This window comes from Amphiura filiformis, chromosome 15, assembly GCF_039555335.1.
Source record: "Amphiura filiformis chromosome 15, Afil_fr2py, whole genome shotgun sequence".
NCBI classification, from domain to species: domain Eukaryota; kingdom Metazoa; phylum Echinodermata; class Ophiuroidea; order Amphilepidida; family Amphiuridae; genus Amphiura; species Amphiura filiformis.
In genome coordinates, this window is record NC_092642.1 from 28746256 (window position 1) to 28770105 (window position 23850).

Consider the following 23850-nt stretch of genomic DNA (forward strand, 5'->3'; position numbering starts at 1 on the left):
ACCCCATCCCTTAAGTGGATTTGGGATTGATAAGGTAGTGAAACATATGCCATATATTGGCTTAAAAGTTTCAACATGGGGGGAGGGCATGACCACACAAAACATTTTGGTGATCCATCCTGGGAGTGCCTGAGGGTGGTTTCCCCCTCTGTGTCAAGAAATTTTGCAAAAAATATGTAAAAAACACCCATTTTATTACACCCATTTTTTAACTTCATCTGGAATTATTGGGGGGCTGAGCCCCACACCAAAATTATTGAGGGGGCTGTGGCCCTGCAAGCACCCACAGCACCCCCTCCCCCCAGTTCGTAAGCCTATGTATGCATGAGATACTATGTACTTACTTAATATCATTCAAGATGACCTTGTCTTTTTTCTTGAACTTTCCATCACTGACTTTGACTGTATAATGGATGTTGTGGAAGGAAAGACTTCCCCCTGACACGGACCAGGACTTCTTGAAGGATGGTCCATCATAACTCAGTTTGTTCTTCAGACTGGGTGTGTCATCACTATCCAGGGTTCCGTAATGAATGTCGTTAGAAGGTGACAACTTAGTCTGAAAAGAACATTATTTAGAAAATAAATGAAAGATTAGTTTATGGGTGTGTCATCACTATCCAGGGTTCCGTAATGAATGTCGTTAGAAGGTGACAACTTAGTCTGAAAAGAACATTATTTAGAAAATAAATGAAAGATTAGTTTATAAGGCAATAAAAAAAAAGGTTTGTCTCAAAGCTCACAAGAAATTTAAAAACAAATGCGAAATCCGATTTTTTTATTTTTTATTCCCGACTTTTTTTCATGGTATTTTGAGAAAAAAGTCTGATTTTCGCCGATTTTTTCTGGAAAAAACAAAAAAAAATTTTTTTTTTTTTTAAAAAAATTTTCGCATTTGTTTTTTGTCATATCATGGGATTTTACAAATGCGCGCGCAAGCTTTGAGACGAACCTTTTTTTTTGGCCTAAGAACACAATGCGATCAAATAAAAATTCCTTTAAAAAGGAATGGAGCTTTTGTAAGCCCCTCTGAATCATACTCCGGCTGGAACGAATGAGTGGAGCGCCATCTAGGGAAAGCCCCACAAAAGGTTGAGGAAAGTTACCATACCGCGATAAGATAAAGATAATATCAGCCTAATATCGATCATGCGCGCCACTCCCTCTTTATTGGAGAACCGCCCTGCCGATCACGGGTATCGGGCGATCCTCGGCTACGATTGGTCAAGAGTCGCCAGATACCGGATCGATGGTAGGGTGGGGTCGCATATAAGGGGGGAGCGGAGCGAAGATCGTGGCTCTCTCTCTCACTTTTCGTATCAACTTTTCATATTGTAAGATTGTCAGCCAATAAATCATGGATCAATAGGAACCACACATCTGGCCTGATGCTGTCTTGATTTTGTCTTCACTATTAACACCATCCGTCGTCTAACATAACCACTAATCTACTAAGAAGAATTACTAAATGAGACCCGTCATAAAACCGACCTAAGGGGTCTTATAACTGGTTCCCACACCAGAATCCACTTTGGAGCCAATTTTCCGGCCATTTTTTTATACAATAATGAACTACAACATCACCGGAGCAGTACAGGGCCTAATAGGCATACAGTCACTGTTAATATTTACCATTTTCATCATAATTGCAATTCTATTCCACAACTACTACCAGGACGTTCAACATCATATGGGCCAGTATCGTCGTATTTAACACAGAAACATTCATACCGCGTTGCATGCAACCAGATGAAAGTTTTCACCGCCATACTCTGTATGCAAGTATTGAAGCAATTTTTACCTTTACCTGACGCAGAAATCTCCGAGGTATCGTTTTTAACGCAGACTTTCTAACTCTATTGCATCACTGCACCGCTGGTACATTTTGATGGTTTATACTGCACTGAGAACTTGCACCTACTGTTCATTCATGGCCAGGACCTTGATGCGTACGTTGGACACTTGTATTACCATGGATTTAGTTAGGCCATAACATGCTGAACTTGGGTAACACTTGATGAGTAAATCCAGACGTGCCTAATTTTAACTCTTTCAGCACTCAGATTGTGTTCTTGGAAATCCACCACGTTTGTATGACAGGACTTTGTGATCTTTCGCGCCAATCTACACATTAGACATAGTGTTGGACGTCGTGCCGTTTTTCGCCTATACAGAAGAAATCACCGTGAATTAAAGTTTTAACTTCAACGCTACACTATTTTTCGCTCACCTGGAATATTTTCACTAGTCCGACTAGCGTCTTCAGCCGATGGTGATGCTGTGATGATATCTCGTCTACAAAGTTTTATTGCATTTCTCGAGGAACGTGACAAACTTTGGCGATTCTATTTCAGGACGAACTTTTGCGATCCCATTTTACGTGACAAACTTTTGCGATTCTATTTTCAGGACGAACTTTTGCCATCCCATTTTCCGTGACAAACTTTTGCGATTCTATTTTCAGGACGAACTTTGGGTGATCCCATTTTCCGTGACAAACTTTTGCGATTCCATTTTGCGGTTCAAGACCTTTCCTTTTATCTTCTCCGAAACAGACATTTGCATTGTGTTTCATGGCACCTTGGATGCAGGTAGCTCCACTTCGGTCCACTTGAACTTTTGCGTTTCTTTTAAGAATTGACTTTTGACTTTTTCGTATAGGACTCTTCGCGACATTATCGCGGCTCTGTCAAACATATCTTCCTTCGTATGGATACGCCTCAACGGATGGTAAGATGGTCAAAGTTGAGTGTGTTTATTATATTTTAATTTATTGTGCTTTGTGTACCTCGTTTCACACGGAATGTTCTTGTATCAGGTATGTCATAAATATGATTATTGTTTCCTGGGTTCTTTTGATCTTTACCTGTGGACAGGATATTTTCTTTGGGCCATGGTGGTCCCGGTGTAGAGCATTTGATAAATCTCCAACCATGCAAAGGTCATTAAGGAGGGGGTAAATTTAAACGAGTTTAAACAAAAGACAAAAACAAAAATCACAAAATTCAGGATCCGAAAGATCGGTAAATAGCTTGACACTTTATAATAGGCCTAAAAACCCGAATATACTGTCCATGCTACTAGCCAGTACAAAGAGACCCTACATTTTGGTTTGAGACGAGGTACCAATTCATGAAATGTTTTTTGGTTTTTTATCAGTATTGTATGTGTTGTTCTGAGAAACGAAATTGATAATTGATGTAATTGATTCTGTTATAGACATAAGTCTCCAAGTTATATGATGGGGGCTGTGAGTAATAATATGCATGGTCGATAAAGGGGTTCTGAAAACATAAATATATAATTAGCACATCCATATTTTTTTTTAAATATTATTATTATCCGAAGCAATTACTGATGGGTAACGAGACTCGATATACGGGGATCGGCAACTTGGTTTCCATTTGCATGTTGATGTATATTTTCTTTGAACTATATTTGCGCACTTAAGTCGCTCTATTTTCCTTGTTTTGGTAATTGGGTTGAAATATATTCACCGCTATTATTGATATTGTTGAGGTCGTAAGTGGATAACGGGTTTACCGACTGAATATATGTTTATGTAAGGGTTAGGTGGACAAATGTCGTTGTTTACAGAAATTTGGACATAATGGGAAGTGGTTTAACAGTCAACTAATTCAGGCATATTAAAGTTTCATTGCTCGACACTTCAAGATACTTCTTTACAGATCGTTGTCGGGTAGTGAATTTTAGAACAAGTAACAATTGTTCCCCAATTCAAAAGGGCTATACACATAATTCATGTCGGAACATACATGTATTTCAGGCATATTTCGTTTTATTTCTTTATCTCACAAATATATGTCTCCTTAACTCGTCGGAGAGTTGGTGGGACATATAGGTATAAGCCTATCTCATGCATATCGACTTCATCATCCTCAACATTTGATCCTTCCATTACAAGTACACCGGTGAGAGGGGAATTGACCCCCTCCCGTACGGGGCGTAGACGGTTTCGACCCCTGAAATTGATTGATTTTATAACATATGAACGAGAGTATGCATAGGGTACTTCTGATATCAAATTCTTATAAAGATATTGCAACGCAATATGAGTATACATCATGCAAATACATATAGGTTGCATAACTGTTTTGTTTCCCAGGCGTTACACCTCGGCGGACAACGTCAAATTTTCCCCCTTAGTGATAAGGCAACAGCGATTTCACCCAAGTGAACAACCCCGCTGTTGTTGTTGGTTTTTTTAGGATATATATTACAAATGAATAATCGAAAGTTACCCCCAAAATATTAACTATCGGACATAGTGGGACCGGAGTGTTGACACCAGGTTTTCCAAAAAATTGCTATGTTCAATTATGAAACGGGCTTTACTACCGGCTGTAGTATTAGCCGCTATTAATCGCTAATATTGTAATAACTTTATTTAATCGTATATATTCGACGGATGTTCATTTTCATTAGTATAGTTCAATTGTGGGTCTCCCGGGTTCTAAACACAAATTATTATCGTTATTATATCACTAATATATATACCTACTAGCATATCAAACTGTATAGGCCTACCGCGCACACATAATATATACAGATGTGCGTGCTGTCACGGGAAATTCAGTCACCAATTATACAAATACACTGGCTACCATCATCAATGGGGATAGCCCTCCTATTCTATTTTTATACTGAAATGGGCTCAGGAGCGGCGAGACACCGGTCGCTGCCGCGCCTGCTTTGACAGGCCAGGCAAGTACAGGACCACAAGCTTCCTGGACTTGCCTGATTAGACATAATTAGCATCTTGCATGCAAAGAACAAGCAACAATACAAACATAACGATATATAAACACTCAATCATGGGGGCATGCAGTATAATCTAGACTGTAAGTTTAGGCCGTTGGAGTTTGCCCATCTAATATTAGCGTGATTAGTAGGCCTATTATTTTATTCCCAATTTTTCTATAAAGTACACATTTAGGGTGTAATAAGTAACAGACCTTACATGGTATTTGACTTTCCTATTCTGATAGGCCTACTTGACTTTTCTTTTAGCCTAGGCGATATAAATTCTGTTTATATTTGTAGCTTTAAAGCAACACGATAGGCTCTACGGCTTTCTGGTTATCAATTATTTCATAATATTAAAAAAAAAAAAGAAGAAAAAAAAAGAAGGAGGGATCAACACAGTCTATCACGAGTTTCTAACGGTATATCAGTCGATAGCTGAATTTTGGAGAACACTACAATCATTTCACATTTTGCGTACATATTAGTTCAAATTGGCAAACTTTATCATTTCGCCATTTGTTAAGTCAGGATTGCGCATACCGGTACAGTAATACTGTCGTCAGGATGTAGCAACTTACCTCAAACCTTTTCAATTTTGTTGTATGGTATAGGCAAATACTATATCATAAAATGAATAGCGCAGAGTATAGCCTACTTATTGCAGGTTGCAAAGGTCATTTGGTATATATATTTCGCTAAGGAATATGCAGGATGGCCTCGATTTTATTCTTAAGTGTTTACAAGTGTCAGATCTGCCCAAAGTCATAACGGTATTTCTATTTTATTTTGGCACCAAAGGTGCGTTTGGAGGGGGTGAGCAGCCCCCACCGTTTGAACCTCCTCTGCATTTTATAAGCGTCCTCTTTTCCTTCAGTGGTCGTTGGAGACCAATGAGGAGTTATAACTTGTAAAGCGATATGGACAGTAGTATGTGATCAGTCGGGTTGGTACGGGTACTACTCTCAATATTGCGTAACTCAAGGAAATTTGAAATCGACACGAACATGACTCTTTCACAAAACACCAGACGGGTGTTCGGGAATCCCCGCCCGTGCTCACAGACTGAGGCGCATGTCCCAGATCAAAACGGAAAATCCCCTAAATTTATCAGCTCCAGGAAAGTTGCGGAGGGTACTTCCGGGTAAAATATTGAACACGGATCCGGCCCGCGGCCCTCGTTTCCCGGCAGCCCATAATTTTCTGGCATTCGATTTTTGTGCGATCACACCCTTCCCTTTTACTTCTCGACATGGTAGACACGGGTGGAGTGAGAGTCATGTCCGTTTGAATTTGATTACGAGGCTTATATGCTACAATGTTTTGGTATTCGATCATACACACTGGTATGCAAAACCGGTGGCTATGCTGCTTCACATTTATTTTACACTAGCCAATACTTGGCTTAGTTGGTCATCGGGCCCCTAACTTACGAGGCGTGCAAATTCGGTATACCTATCATCTCACCCCATCCCTTATCCCCACCCCTATAAATAAACCCCAGGTTTGATTGGGGCAGGTCAGATCATCATAATAAATCACCCAGGCTGCATTACATTGTAAGGGCAGCCTAGTGCCACAACATGCTAACTGTGACCTATCCTCCTATCTTTCAAGAACTCGCTTTTAGCAGGGTCCATGCGTTTAAGTAAATAATGTTGCTATCATTCTGGGTTTGTTTCACATCGGCCAACGCTAAGAGCACAGCTTTGATCACTATTGAAGGTTTGCGCGCAATGCCATTCACCGTTCCATTATGAGTTAAAACATTCCCCAGTTCCCCCATAACCCCCTTAAACAATAAAAGTGCGAATGGATTTTCGCACCACACCAAAAAAAAAAAAAAAAAAAATTCAGCTATACAAGGGCGACAAGACCAACTTAAATTATGATTGCCTTTTAACTTTGATAGCTTCACAGTGGCCCAAGGTAAGGAAGTCCAACAAATGAGAAGAACAAAAACAAAAAACAAACACACAATTGAAAACAATATCGAGCGTTTAATAACTTGCTTAACGCGTAGGTGGTTTCAGTAAGGTCAATGAAGTAATAAATGTTTTGTCTCCAAGTCTCCAGAATCCTTCATGTCCCATAATGGACGGTGAGTCGGCATTTTTTTGTCAGTCAGTATTACATTCCGTTATATGCATAAAGTAGTTTTAAGATGTTAAAGTTTGTATATATTGTATGTATAATGAGGTGTTGTGGAGTTTCAAGGGTCACACGCAATGTTGCTAACCGCAACTGAGGCGCAAGACAGATTCGTTTTTGGCATTAGTTCGCAATATTTCCATAATTGGGTGCTCGCTAGTGTGGAGCAATGATAAATAAATACAGATCTCCACCTGCCTCGCTACCCGAGTCAGGACTTGAGATGCGTACGACATTTGGGAGGGGGTCACCATGAATTTGGTCAATTACGCAATTTCTAGCTCCAGTAAGCGACACAACGCGTTTTTCAGTTCTGGTGGTCCACGTAATATGTTCAGGACCTTAGAAAAACGCGCGTTTTCCTCGACTGCTTAGTGCACCGACTTGTCAATGTCAAATATCATACTTGGCAATGACGCATAGAGGTTTCCTATTTGAGGCAGTCATCCCTTGAACGTCACAACACCTCAGAGGTGAAGGTAGTAAACTAAGTTTAAAAAAAAAAAAAAAAAACGAGATAACAGTGCTTTCGTAATATATATATATATATTAAAGCAATATATTAATGATGGTTTCATTATAACTTTTTATTATATATTAAAGCATATATTTTTATGGACGGTATTAGATGCTTGTTACTTTCAGTTTCGCATTTTCACGCACATATTCAGGACAGGATTGGTTTTCCAAAATACGGGTAGAATTTGCCTTAAATCTGTGCCTAATGGAGGACTATTTTAGTGCATAATATAAGTTATTGGTCAGGTACTGTTATTATTGCAATCATTTTGTTATTGAAAAGGCCACATAACGAATTAATGCTCATTGTAATGCATCTCTGTTGGTATCATCACACCAGCCACGACGGAAACCCGTTGTTTGGACTGCATACATTACCGATTAAAAGGTTCCAGGGTGTTATTCTACCTTTTCAACTCTCCGGCTCAATCTTTACACCGCTGTGTATCATCAGCGGAGTTTCGATTATTTCACAAATATTATTGTCTCGATAATTACATCCTGCCGACACAATAGCGCCGTCACAGAGACGGCATACACATAATAATTGCCTAGTTAAGAGAGGGCGCTCATTAGCATTCTCGATAAGGGCTCGGAGCAAACAGGTCACGACACGGCGTCGCTCCACGAATAAATTACGGTCAATTATTCATTTCCTCTATTGTTGAGTATCAAATGAGTCGGATACCGAAACCAGTAACAACACCCACCTACAGCTAATTGTATGCAGTCCGGTATTGTTCCCAGTTTCAAGAGGATTCACCAAATTATAAAAGTTGCATATTTAGTATTTTATAATAACAGTTCCTCGACAACGATCCTGGGGAGAGGTAACTGCTACCAGCAGTCACAAATAACAAGTCTTTGTTCCCTATAATTGCATTTTTTTTTCATAAGAGGTGCCCGTACGTATAAGTGATCTCAATTATACTGTTATAAACATAATTATGCCGGGCATGCTAGTCATTTAATAACGCAATAATAAAGTAATAATTGCGGTATTAGGGTATTATCACACGTGTATGTAGGCACAATTGTTTTCCAATTGTCAGTAGTGGCATTTCAATTAATTTACATCGTCAGCTACCGTCCGTTCTGGCAGGCAATTAACTTTTTTATAGAGCGGTACATACAAAATATGTACCACTCCATCCACTTTACGGGCGAATTCCACAAAACAAATTGTTGTTGTTGCCCCCCCCCCCCCAATTTACCAAGCCGGTTCGGTCTAACGATGCTTTCGTTCAGACGTTCACATGATTTTCTTCTCTACTATGATACTTTGATGTTCAAGTCAAATCATCCGACAATGAACTAATTTGAAATGCCGCTACTTCATTTTCATAGTATTATAGCCCATGGCAAACACACGCCCGTTTGGGTGTGCAAAAGGTTAGCTTGTGACGCGTTATCATACGTTCGTAAAGGTCTATTTCTTACTATATTTTGGTACAAGGTAAAGTTATATATTTTTTGGTACAAGATGAAGCTATGCATATTTTAGTACAGGGTAAAGTTATATATTTGTGGTAAAGGGCAATGGTATCTATATATTTTGGTAAAGGGCAAAGGTTATCTATATATGTTGGTAAAGGGCAAAGGTTATCTATATATTTTGGTAAAGGGCAATGTTATATTTTGGGGTGAAGGTTAATGTTATATTTTTGGTAGCACCAAAGGTTCCATGTCTCCACGTGGGGTTTTTCCACGTGGCGTTCCACTCATTACCCCCTTCCATAGTTCCATTCATTGTATTATCAACGCCGGAGCGTTGGTTTTCGGAGGGAGGAAGTATATGTAAGCCCCTCTGAATCATACTCCGGCTGGAACGAATGAGTGGAGCGCCATCTAGGGAAAGCCCCACAAAAGGTTGAGGAAAGTTACCATACCGCGATAAGATAAAGATAATATCAGCCTAATATCGATCATGCGCGCCACTCCCTCTTTATTGGAGAACCGCCCTGCCGATCACGGGTATCGGGCGATCCTCGGCTACGATTGGTCAAGAGTCGCCAGATACCGGATCGATGGTAGGGTGGGGTCGCATATAAGGGGAGCGGAGCGAAGATCGTGGCTCTCTCTCTCACTTTTCGTATCAACTTTTCATATTGTAAGATTGTCAGCCAATAAATCATGGATCAATAGGAACCACACATCTGGCCTGATGCTGTCTTGATTTTGTCTTCACTATTAACACCATCCGTCGTCTAACATAACCACTAATCTACTAAGAAGAATTACTAAATGAGACCCGTCATAAAACCGACCTAAGGGGTCTTATACTTTGATGTGATGTGCTCAATCAGCTTGAAATGTAACCATTTGGATAACATTTACTCTTGAAAACAATTATAACATTAGCATAGTAAACAAAGAATATGCACAGAATATATATTGCAGTGGGAAAGCCAGGTGTAAAATGGTACTGTGTGGGATGCAAATGGATTGGAAAGACGTACCTGGATCATAATTCTATAGAATATTCATATCATGCTGATCACTTGCACTATAAGTATCTTAAATTGTATCTTGTATTACCTGATTGCACACATACACAGGTGATGAGTGCAGCCTGCTTGTAGTGCAGGGCGATATATATTCAAAACTATCATGCATATTTGCATTTGCCTATTTTTAGGCATTGTGCTGAGCCACTGTAGCAGATGCTATGTGGTTGGGGAGGGAAAATATTTTAAAATTTGATTTAATCAAAAAACTTTGATTTAAATTTTAGAAGACTTTTGATTAAAAAAATAAAAATATCAGCAACCCTGAAATGCTCACTTCAAAAGATGATGGTAACTCATCATAACACATCAACACATTCATTTCAATACTTCACCCATAAAGGTATAATGGGATTGTATATAATTCACATCATGGCACATTTATAATGACCACCCATAATCACTGATATGTGACATGTCATGTCAAAAGGAGACACTTTGGGGCAGGATCGCAAATGGAGAAATAGCCAAAAATCTGCCCGAGAGTGATTTTTTCACACATTTGGGTTTGTTGCGAATTTGTGATGTTATTATTGTTAAAAATATTGTCTAATAGTTTCAGACCGGAAAATAACAGGCATCTTGTATTTTTGAGCCATTTTTCAAGGTAATTCATACTCTCAACATTGTCAATAATATTTTTAAAGGCCGATATCTCGATTTCCAATTTTATAATACCATAACTTACGAACTCAATATCTTCGCTTGGGAATGTCCGATTTCATTGGGGGAAAATGGCATCGTGGAGCAAAATATCTCTATATTTAAGATATGTAAAAACCTCAAAATTGATAACCTGCCCAAAAGTGTCTCCTTTTGACATGACACGTCACATATGTGTAACACAATGCTTATACAGGTTAAAATTTAACCTAGCATAAAGTAGAAATAAATGTGTTGAAGTATTTAAAAATGGTCATCCCACATTTATTTGCTGTACATATGATACAGCTGACAATTCAAGTAAATAAAATAATAAAACAATAAATAAATGCCAATAATTCAGTTTTCCCATGCAAATTTATAGGTCTTACTTCATGATGTATTCCTCCATTCATGTGAAGTGGTGGTTTACTTTCATCGTTTGTATCTACCATTGAAGTCTCCTGCTCAGTCACCAGAACTGTGCCATTATGCTCAAAAGCTGGGTTTTCCATATTTCACCAATTCCCAACTTTTACTGTTAATTGAATACGAATTTCGATAATATCGAAATGATATGAATAAATACGATTGTACAATGTAGATCATACCATGCACCAAGAGTTTGTATTAAAAGTTTGCTAGGCCTATTAAATCATCTGATTGTCCTCTTGTTATCCAGCCAGATTTATCCCAATTTGACAAAATTGACAAACAAATAATTCCAAATCAGATTACTGGTATCATCCTGGGTATCCTTTGACTCAAACTATGTTTTGTCCTGATGCATGTATTCCAGATGCAGTCACTGCAGTGATGTGTCTTCAAAATATGGCAGAATTATCTTGTTTTCTATTCAAAATCTTGAATTTGCAGCAAATTTCATTGCAATCAGATTATCAAATCACTGAAATTGATATAAATTCACATCAAACCGAAGAATGAAAATCTTGGATACAGCATCTACAAGTACCGGTCGTGACGGTGACGTGTATGATTCTATTCTGTTATTGACTGAGGATATTCTTATATATTGCAAGACTTGTGATCAAGCATATTTATTGTATCCTGGCAAACAGAAGGCCTATTCACATCATTATTTACTTAATCTCGATAATAAGTTCTGGTTATACACATGAATAAGTTGTCAGTTCATCGGAGATGTAGGTGAACTTTTAAAGGTCACTTTACCTTTTAGCACAATTTATCTTAGTGTGAAGCCTGAATCATACACCACTTCGAGCATGCAAGTTTTTCACAGAGATAAACCTTGTGGCGGAATTTAACAATCCCCGCTATTAGGCAGAAAAAAAGTTGTTGTGTTGCCCAGTCCGCGGCCGGGTCAAAATCACGAAAATCTAGGCCCAGGTATTTTTTGTTTTTTTTAATTTTCAATAAAATTGTTTTTCTTTTTTTTGTTTTTTTTTAATTTTTTTTAAACAAATGATTTTCTCATCATACCCCAAGCCTATTTCTGGATCCCTCACATTCACTAAAAAGATTGTGCCCCAAGCCAGCACTTTAAGTGGATAGTAGGACTAACTCATTGAATCCCAACAACATGGATGTTTAAGGCCCTTCACAAAAGTACCCATTTAATTAATAATCTTAAACAGTAAACTAATAATTAATTGTGAAGGGCCTTAAAATTATTTACTTCAATAAAATATTCATAGGTAGAAAATAAGATAATAAATATGCATCTCTCTTCACTCATGTTACTGTGAAATAGTAGATATGAATGGTTGAGTTGGTAAAAAAAAAACCCAGATTTTAGGCTGGAGGGCAACCTTATGAAAAAAAACCTTTACAAAATATATTCATTTGTTCAACTTGAGGGAATATTCGATAAAATTTTCTGATTGGCATTCACCTCTTTAAACTGTGCAATTTGGTAGTTCACAGTATCTTGCGAATGGTAGTGAGCTTTGGCAAAAATTGCATTGATCATTTCATAGCGAGTATGTACAAGAATTCAAATATCACAGATATACTTTTGTAGGTCCTGTGGTTCTTGAGTTATGTTGTAAAGAGGGCTAAAACAACAACAATTTTGTAAAATTGTACAGAACTCATGAACAACAATAAATCAAGCAAGTTTTCAAAATATATGATTTGTAGAATGAACTTTTGCAAAACATCAAAGTGTTATTTTCAATAATATATTGATTTGGATAATGAAAATCAATTTCTTTTTTGGCTGCTTCGACCCCAAAACCACGTCTACCCTTAATCTACTAAATTGCACAGCAATTGACAGCTCTGTGTGTTGAATGGATATGCCCTAGCTTTCATAAAATTGAAATATCTTGTGATTTAGATAATCAATACATTTTAAAATTTCTGTTAACAATAAAATAACACTGCATTAATTATGAGAATATATGTTAAATTTGATTTAGTGTTTTCTAAAATTCAGCAAAAAATGTATTAAGTTGGGTACAGATGATTTTAAATCACCCTGTACGAACAGTATGAATAAGCCCTTGGCAATATGTCGCCCGAAAAATTTGTGTACGTGAAGTGGAGTATGAATAGGGCCTGATGCAGAATATAAAAGATTAATGTTTCTATCAGGTGTAATACACAAATATATATAGGCAGTGGCGGCGCCAGGCTTATTTTCGGGGGGGGGGGGAAGTTTAGGGGGGGGCAAAATCAACAACTTTTGTGCAAAATTGCCACGAAAAGTGGAATTTTGGGTTTTTACTGGGGTGGCAACAGGGGGTGCATGCAAGATTTCCAACTGGGGCATTTTCCCCCATGCCCCCCCCCCCCACGTGGTGCCGCCACTTTAGATAGGTCTATATATTTTAAGCTATTTTAGAAGGAAAGCAGCAAAATGTAGGTGAGAGTATGCCTTGCATGCATCAGTCAAGATATAGGTGAGAGTGTTAAAATGTCTTGTATGCATGATGGTTGCCATTGATCTATATTATAGCATTATTGTATGTACAGCAAAGGTCACCTTTTATCTCTCGGCATAAATCATCCTGAAAAATGACTATTGGACAAATGCATTGAAGTGTTATATAAGCAATGCATGAAGTAATATATATATCAAGTTGCATCATAAAATCGCAATTAGCTACTAAATCATATTCTAAAGATGTCACAAGTTCTAAGCCCCCCCCCCCCCAAGTTAAGCCCACACCCTAAGACTTTTTTAAATAAATCTTTTTTTTTTTTTTTTTTTTTTTTTTCAAGATGACCACCAATGTGTATAAAATGATACATAAACAAAAATAGGTACCGGGTATGACATACATGTATTTATTTAGAACTTTTTCCAGGGGGGGATGTGCCGCAATTTGCCCGCAAACATAGGCAGCATTTTCAGCCTTTTGGTATATCAATTACCCCTTTTTCTAAGCTATAGTTTGGGTATATGGATGCATGGTCCTTTTTTCAAAATTTCTCAATTTTTTTTCTGAAAATAGCCTAATTTTGCCTTAACCTAATACCCCCTATCAATTTCGTGCCATATGGCACGGAATGGCTTAATATGCATGTAAAAAAATTATTTACACAAATAAAGTTTTATCTTTGGAACAGTTTTGATAATTTATCACTTCTCTATCCACAAAACACCTTTTTTCCTAATATAACTACCATTAACACATCATAAAGTGGTTAAAAATGTTGGAAACCTGCATATTTTAACCATTTTTAGGCCAAATTTTGCCCTAAAATTAGCCCAAAAATGTCCATTAACTTTTAAAATATAGTCCAAAGTAACTCGGATTTCTTTTTATTATATGTAGAAATACGGCAGTGTATTTAAAACTGCATAAAAATGCCACATTGATGTACTCATACACTTCAAAAATGTAAATTAAAATAATTTTTTCATTATATTTGGCTATGAGCTCATTAATTATTCATGAGCTAATTTGCATAAAATTTACATAATTAAATATTAATCTTGTTTTTCTTAAAGCTTAAAGTCCAAGCTTGTCAATGGTATGCCACTTATTGGTTTTTACCCAACCAATAACACTGCAACACAGTAGTTAATATGATACCTCCACACCACTCAAATATACCACTTTTGTGGGGGTAATAGAATAGGGCAGCCAAAATTTTTGAAATTTTGTAAAAACTAACTAAATTCGGCCGAAAATTTTGAATTTTGGTCGATGGGTCCAAATTTCTTGAAAATTGGTATATTGGTGGATCCACTTTTAAATTCTTAGCAGCACACCCTACCAAAGCCAAACTTGAGCACCCCTTGCATCTTTGCACAAGGCCTAAACCCCCTAAACAAGCTAAACATTTCCTTTTGGACAACCTTTACACGCAGGTCCCCCCCCTTTAGTGCCCCCCTCCACAGTTAGCACCTACATCCTGTAAGATGATGCAATCATATCTAACAGACTATATTATATAGGCCCTAAGTACCAGGCCTAAATGTCCGGAGGGGGGGGGGCACTCAAATATGAAAGTGACGTACCTGTGCCCACCAGCGTATGAAACTAGGGGTCTATCGGTTTAGAAATTTTCAGAAAAAAGGGGATCATTCAGTGTTGGCAATGTCAAAAATGGGGTGATTTTGTGTGTGAGCGCCCAAAATTTCACATCACTGACAATCAAAAATAGCTTTTTACTAAATTTACAGTACATAATAGACAAAACTCGTTCATTTTGCTGAAAATGCATGCTTAGCGAGTTGAAATTTCAATTTTGAGGACTAATTGTTCAAAAAAGGGGGTCATTCAGTGTAGCCTGCCGAAAAAAATGGGGTCATTGGGTGTAGGATTTACCAAAAAAAATTTTCATGGGCACATGACATATGTCAATATATGGGAGTGCCCCCTGGCTAAATGTAGGTTAAAAGTGTCAAGTTATAAAAGTCACAGGCAGTAGGCAAACTGCTAGGTTCACAAAATGTAGAGCACTAGGTCATGCATAGCCTGCATGGAGAGATCACACCACTAAATCAGGTTCAACCCTATCTGACTGAAGAAATAACAACCAGTGTTTTTATTCGCTGACCATACCAGGTGCATTTTAATGGGAAAAAGTTTGAAATGAAGGCTGATGTGCCCATTTTTTGGTGATAGTTGTGCTCTGTGGATGTTTTTCTTATCATCCAAGCATAAAATAATAAAAAATATGTGTACATCCGTATCAAAACGATGCACTTGTCGGCTGCTACATGTGTCTCTTTTACATAATAGCTAGGAATAAATACCAGACTCATCTCAAGTGGAGGTCACTTCAAATCATCCCCAAGTCACATGGTTTACGATTACAGAGAACATTCCTTAACCACATGTCTTGGGGATGATTTGTAGTGACCTCCACTTGAGATGAGTCTGGTATTTATTCCTAGCTACTATGTGAAATGAGACACATGTATCAACCGACAAGTGTATCGTTTTGATATGGATGTACACATATTACAATTCTGACATTTTAGGAAGGTTTTTTAGTTCCATGCACCAAATGACGTCACAGCATAGAGGCGCTGAGATGTAGGCTTTGGTATGGTTTACATCATGTTCAATGAACCACTGTGAAAAATCGAGCCACTCAACTACCAAAATAATGGTGGTTTTAGGGTAGAATATGGGAATATATCACAATCTTTTAGAAATTTTTTGTTTTGAATGCCCTAGCACGTTCTAACCATGAGAAAATGATGATTTCTTAGGTACCTCTTAACACATAAAAGAATAGGAACTTGATTTAGTGGTGTGATCCCTAGCGGTTTTGGAGCCTATGGTGAATGATCAGTGTCCGAATTAGAAGGCTATATCACTGACTGGATCCTCTCTAGGTTTTTTTTTTTTTTTTTTTTTGGGTGAGGAGGGGGCAGTCCAAGAGCCCAGGGAGTTCTTAGTGGAAAGGTGAGTATAAGGATGTGCAGTAGATTTGGAACTATTTGGGATACATTTTCAGGATTCACTTTGGGTTGCAATTTTCAGAAAACTGATTAAAGATGGGCATTTTTCCTTCAAAATTTTCTCTAAAAATTTGGAACTGCGCATTCGGTTCTTTTTAGCAAAACTTGAAAGAAATCACCAGAATTGGAGAGCCGTGTTCAATTTGGCAGCGATCAGTCACACATAAATATTAAGTTGTTAAACAGGTATACCAATCAACCATGAACTTTTCCAGGGTTCTGTGAGTGATGCAGGGGGTCTATACATTACCACAGTGAATAATAGTGAGCCCCTGAAGCACAATGTACAGGTTTTCGAAAGTGTAGAGGCTGCTAGGCTGGCAGGTGCTCCACTCAACAATTCCCAAGACTGCTCAGCAACTTGGAAGCCCATAATTTCCCCTACTGAATTCATTCCCACCCACCACTACTTGGTTTTACTTCATGTATCCCTCATCTATCCCCGGATCTATCCTTCACTCTCAAACCCCATTTGCAGGCCTGTAGTCAGGATTTTTTTGGGGTGCTGATTTTGAAAAAGTGGACTTTTTTTCCAAGGGTGGGCAATTCTGTGAAAATTGGACTTTCTTAACCAAATGTAGATCTTTATTGACCAAAAAAGCTTAAAAATCCAATTTTTTGGCTCTCTATGGTTGCAAATTCTTACATTTTTGGATTTTTTGTATACTTTTGCAAATTTGGGGGGCCCATTTGTCAAAATTTGCATCTATTCCAGCCTGGGATTCCAGCTCTATGTGACATACACTGGAGTTGGAACAGATAAAATAATTACATGTTAAAGCCATATTATAACATTTCTGTAAAAATAGATTGGTATTTATTTTCCACAAAATGTTAGCTTTTACTGTCAGATATATCCCTTTTAATTTTGAGCCGACTAAGTGAGGTAAAGCGAGAAAATTGGAATTTACTACTAGCGCCCATGCATGTTACTCCCGCGGTTGTAATACTGGCACGATCCTCTGGGTGGGTGTGGGGGGTGTGTATGTGTATCCCTTGACGCGCGTGTAACGTACTGTGCATACGTGTTTCGACTAATATTTCCATCGTATGAATGAAACAACGGTTCCATCGTTTTATTCAAAATCTTGGATTTTGACAAAACTACAGCAAGTATCTTTATTGACTAAAGTACATTACCATCGTGTAAAAACCAGAATTTAAATTTTTTGGGGGGGCATTCTCCTCAGCAAATGTTATAATATGGCTTTAAACCAATAGTGACATCAAAATCAGGATATCTTGACCACCTCTGAATCTTAGCGCCATGCAGTGGCGGCAATATGGGAGGGAGGGGGGCATTTGTTCCCAAAAATATTTTTCTTGACACACCCCCCACTTTTTACAGCAATTAATTTTACACAAAATTTGTTTCTTCTACAATTCATTTCCCCCCATGCTCCCCCCCCCCACTGAAAACAGCTGCCTTACCTTTTCGTGTTTCTGTGACATGGTGGTACCGATGGATGCTAAGAAACATTAATATCCTCCACACAACGCCATACACATTTGTAGCACAGATGACACAGCTGATATGAAACAATTAGATTAAAGTTTCACTTGTAATAATAATAGCAGGCCCCTTTATTTCTCCTGAAACAATATGTCATATTATAATAAAAGATAATTAGGCATAGGCAATTTTAAATATCCTGCACACAAAACGTATCTGTGCACATAAAACAAGAGTAATATCTCAAAGACACTATCATGACTGTGACTCTGTCTGTCTGTGACTCTGTCTGATCCGCCTATTTTCTCAGAGACTGTGGGTCGCACATTCCTCAAACTTGGTAGGTGGGTGCAGCTTGGTATGAGGAAGAACGAGTTTATATTTTTTAAGATCAAAGGTCAAGGACAGGGTCAAGTTCAATTGAAGTCTAATTTCAAACACTTTAAATGGCAAATCTAGCCACGCCATTGAGTTAACCTTGGACTATCAAACAAAAGTTTCCACGGTGACCTTTTCCTCAGACCTACGGTTAAGAGGTCATAGGTCAAGAAAGGTAAAAATTTCAAATTGCCCCTATGGAGCTCAAACTTGGTGGGTGGGTGGACCTTGGAATAACAAATAAAAGTTTCCATGGTGACCTTTTCGTCATACTTACGGTTACGAGGTCATAGGTCAAGTAAGGTAAAAATTCAAATTGCCTGGAGCTCAAACTTGGTGGGTGGGTGGACCTTGGACTAACAAATAAAAGTTTCCACGGTGACTTTTTCGTCATACTTACGGTTACGAGGTCATAGGTCAAGAAAGGTAAAAATTCAAATTGTCGCTATGGAGCTCAAACTTGGTGGGTGGGTAGACCTTGGACTAACACACAAAAGTTTCCACTGTGACCTTTTTGTAAGACCTACGGTTAAGAGGTCATAGGTCAAAAAACAAAGATTTCCAATTGCTCATGGAGCTCAAACTTGGTGGGTGGGTGTAACTTTGGCCAAGAAAGCTCAGGTTTGCGTTCGTTAGGTCATCCATGGTCAAAGATTTTGAGATCTGCAAAAGCCAATAACCATGACAGCCGAGAACCGCAAAATACGGGTAACCGCCTAGTGACTATTAAAACCTAAATGACCAAAAAAAGCTCAAAAAATAGTCAATAGGGGGATATAGAAGTTTGTTCTGCATATTTTGATACCTCATTCCACAGAGTGTGTTTTTTTTCCAACTTAAACCAATTTGAATGAAAAAGGAGAGCATTTGACTTCAACGATCCGATAGTAGGATACAAGACGTAGACCAGGGGCGGCGCCACAGGGGGGGGGGGCAATTGCCCCCTATGATTTTCAAAAAAAAAAAGAGGTAAAAGGAGAGAGAAAGGAGAGAGAAAAGGGAGGGGGGAGAAAGGGAGGAGGGAGAAGAAGAAAAGGAGCCATTCCCCTTCCTGGCCATAAACTCCCCCTTCGGACATCTTGCCCCTTGTGGAATGCTGACCTACGCAGTTTTAAAGTTGTTGGTTTTTATATTTTGGGCCCATTTTCGGCGAATTTCCCCCATAAAATGAGTTGCCTTTTCTCCCAAATATTTTGGAAAAATCCTGGCTACATCACTGTCCTGACGCAACAACACACGGAAGTCGTGTGTCATCAGTGCCAGCAATTAGGCCTAATCATTATAAATAAGTTTACTTTCAGTCCGATATCACACATTTTTACGGGCTTTCATCACATTGTATATCCAAAACCTATACTAGAACGCCTCTCTCAGATAGTGTAAAAATTATGCACCAATATAAATAAGCAATTGGCTTCATTATGGCCAGGGGAGTAGCCAGGATTCATTGGGGGCTGATTTTGAAAAGGTGGACCTGTTTTGGACTTTTTCCTAAAATTTTGACCAAGAAAGCATAAAGAACCCAATTTTGGCCTTTTCTGACTGAAAAAGCATTAAAAAACCTGTTTTTTTTCCAGCTCGCTACGCTCGCAAAGTGGACCTTTTCGCGCGACTTTATTTAACTTTTCCACCATATTTCACCAGTTTTATCTTCAATATCGCAAATTTTCAAGCACTTCGTGCAAATTTGTACCATGAACTTATTCTGTTGCCAAAAGGTGTTGGATTTACTACGTAATTGAGTAGGTCCATGCCTAAAACCAGCGGGCCGTAATTAGTCGCGCCAGTGAATGAAATCGATAAAAATATGCGGTTAGAAAATAAATAAATAACCCCCAAAAGGTGAAAATGTTGCATCAAATGGCTTCATTTGTGCTTTCACTTTGAAAATTTTTCAGACACCCCCCTGCGTCGCGCGCTTCAGCGCTATCGCGCTGCATAACAAATTTCACAAAATGTTTGCCCCCCCCTATCAAAATACCCTGGCGCTGCCCCTGATGTAGACTAAAAAGGTCTTGTAATGCATGCGCTGTAGTGTTCTTGAAATCATCTAAAAACTCTTAATTCGCTAGTATCGTTTCAGGCTGTACGAGTACCTGCAAGATATTTTTGTACATAAACAATATGTTTCCAGTGACATAAAAATCTCAACTTTTTTGGAGAAAAGTGGGGGGATTATGCTGTGGATCACGAAATGCCCTTTTAAATCAGAACCATGACCATCAATAGTTTCAATGTTGAGCAGGGGAGAGCGGGGAGTGTTCGCCCTAGGGGCAGGTTCGTCCACCCCTTGTTTCTCATACGGCTATCGGGGAATTTGGTGATGGCAAAATTAGGTGACATAGGTCATTATAAACTTCTCATATTAGCTACGTAACATATAGGGACGTGTTCATCGAACTACAGCCAAAACAAAAAAATTACATCAAAACGTAATGTTTTCTTGCATTAATAATGTTGTATTATCATTGATACATAAATCCGGGACATAAATACAGATGGTTTTAATGGAAATCTGTATTGGGAACATATGGGATAATGGATTATAAACTCCTTATTCAATTTGTATTTTCCATACCATGAAGAAAATACAAAAATGTGCACAAGGGGCACGTCATTTCAAACTTATTCATTGCATTTCCCAGTACACAGCCAACTCCATGGCCCAGTGCACAGAGAAATCATGGTTGGGCGCGCTATGGTTTTCCTATGGAACATCTGACATGACACTTTCATATTCGTCCAAATAACAACTTAACATAAATAAAATTAAAGGTTACAGGGTATTTGTGAATTTAGAATGTCTCTTCTTCCTGATTCTGCAAAAAAAATAAAAAAATATTATTTAAAACACACGTCATTCTTTCAAATGCTACTTTGCTCAATAAGCCCAAGTCCAACACCTGAAAATCCCGACCATATAGATCATAACTAGAGACAATGAGAAAATGTCAATCAAGCGAGGTAACAGGCAAAAATAATAACTATGAACTGTCAGTCAAATGTACGTCTTTGAATTTTTCATAAAATTTTATTTAAAACACTGTCATCAGACGATTTTGTGTCACATGCTTCTCAGCATCTGGGAAGCTGATCGGGGCGCCAAATGGGCGAGTGTGTAAACACCCAAAGCCAGAGGCTCGTGTAGTAGTTTAGCCATGCAGGATTCTGGTGTGAGAGGGCAAAGCCAAATTTTTGATCCTCATTTTTGTCCAACCTTTAGTCATTTTAAAGACACTTTACTCTTTGGCGTCGCCATTTTATCCCTGATATATATATATATATATATTGGGGGGGCTACGCCACTGGGCTCGTGGAAAAACTTGCGAATGCTCAAGGACTCTTTTTTATTTTGTTATACCCAATGACCCCCTTTTTTAAACATCATTTTATACGGATAGGCCTCTACTTCCCGACGCGGTAGGGACATGCCCAACTCATCTAAAATTGATTACAGCCCCATCCCGTATTTTGTACCTGATTTTGTTTAAATTCATCATTAATTGAGTTGCTTATACCATGGAAGTTAAAGTGCCCATGTTTATAGGCCTATACATAAAATAAATCAGTGATCCCAGCGGAAGTGTAAAAAATAAAATTGCGTAGGCCTATAAATTGCTCCAAGAGTCTGTCCAGCGTAGGAATTTTTTAGCCTTTTTTAGAAACATGTTTACAATTGGCTTATGGCCATCACATGCTGACAATACACATAACTGATTGGTTAATCAAAACTAGCAGGGGTCAGGCCTCATCACAAAGTAAACAAATCATTCTGTATAGAAAACTGTGTAGCAGGTGATTTACTTCAGATAAAGTTCAATATAACTACATTGCACAAAACTAAGTCCATTATCTATAGTTAATTGAATGTTTATTGACTCTTGTAATAACCCATGTGTATAAACCTGTATAATATTGACAAAGACAAATATCACTGACCCTGACAAAAGCTAGCAAGAGTTAATAAAAATTCCTTTAAAAAAGGAATGGGACGCCCAATGTGAGCTTGGTCGTGATGTGGTGAATTTCATGGTGTTTAGATTTGGTATTATTATCTCTTGCAAACCCAGTGACACCTCATTATAGATTTTAGACCTGTCGATAGGTTGTAAGAGGGGATAGCCTTTTCCAGGCCATATATAAAAAAAGTTTTGCTACTTTGCAACGCAATAAAAACCTAAATGCAAAATGAGATCCTGTAGGTGGCTTCCGAGGTGGCTTAAAAACTAAATGCAAAATGAGGTTTTAAAAAATATTGTTTTCCATAGTCAAGAAGCAGGTATCATTATTAAGCCTCATATATCACTTATTTATTGTCAAATAAGTGCAGAGTAGGTTAGATATGAATATTAAATGTTAGATCAAAGTAGCTCAAAGTACATGTACTATACACCTGATCCGTGAACTTGTCTTTTTTAAAGACAAATTCTTGTTATGTGGTATCAGTATTACTCATACCACCGTTAATGTCCTAATCCCAAATCACCCCGAAGTTGTAAACATGATACGTTTAAGCTCACTTTGGACCCCTACATTGGCCTGACCCGACCCCAAATTTAGTGACTCCTCAGAAGAAAATGAATGCACTGTATACTCTTGCTAGATGTTTGCATTTAATATGCTATTGTTATGCAATGTTTAAACTTTTTTTGTGATTAGGGTGAACTTACCCCACCATATGGGCGAACCTGCCCCAATATGGGGCAAGTTCGCCACTTTGCAAAACTATTTTGTTTGCTCTATCCTGTTGCTATTGTATTTAGCCTATAGTTCTGGGATTGTGGCCGTATATAAAGACATAGGGCTTTCACATGGGCTAATCAGGTCATCCCTAACCTTAAAATTGACATCGCTAGGCTGGTCAGAAAAATATAGGGCGAACACTCCCCGCTCTCCCCCACTGAACGCTGAAAGGTGTACCAGAATCTAACACCACAATGTCTAGCTACCCTGGCCCTGGTCATTGCTATGGTAGATGGTCATGGACAAGCTTAGTGATACTTTATTCTATGTACAGCTACTTACGATCAGGGTCTGTGGAAAAGTGTTATGGATTACTGCACCTTCACTCCACAATCTGTGACTCCGGCCATTGATGATGGATGTTTCGGGTAAACTTGGTGACTGGTGTTGGACTATTTATTTTTATCAACGCAGACCATTATTATACATGCAACCAAATATTATTTGACACTTTGTCACTACACGGTCAATTGATATGTTCAAGGACAAGAACTCTGTTTGCCTTGTTCCGCTTGATGATATAATAATAAAAGTTTACTGAACTTCATTCAACCCTGGGTGCATTGAACTTGTCACGAGTGAAATAGGGGAGAGCGGGGAGTGTTCGCCCTATTTTTTTCTGACCAGCCTAGCGATGCCAATTTCAAGGTTAGGGATGATCTGATTAGCCCATGTGAAAGCCCTATGTCTTAGCTATACACGGCCACAATCCCAGAACTATAGGCCTTACAATAGCAACAGGATAGAGCAAACAAAAAGTTTTAGTAAAGTGGCGAACTTGCCCC

At 38.3% G+C, this 23850-nt stretch overlaps 1 protein-coding gene across 1 annotated transcript in view; it reads right to left on the reverse strand.

Annotated features, from left to right (window-relative positions):
• The window catches only part of LOC140171456 (broad substrate specificity ATP-binding cassette transporter ABCG2-like), a 64567-nt gene extending 40927 nt beyond the window's left edge, over positions 1-23640 (reverse strand). The window contains exons 1-3 of the mRNA XM_072194724.1: positions 23348-23640; positions 17923-18084; positions 345-559 (exon numbers count right to left, since the gene is read on the reverse strand). Coding sequence (XP_072050825.1) covers positions 345-559; positions 17923-17943 — 236 coding nt within the window. The 5' untranslated portion in view covers positions 17944-18084; positions 23348-23640. The remainder of the gene's footprint in view (positions 1-344; positions 560-17922; positions 18085-23347) is intronic.
• Positions 23641-23850: the final 210 nt, after the last annotated feature.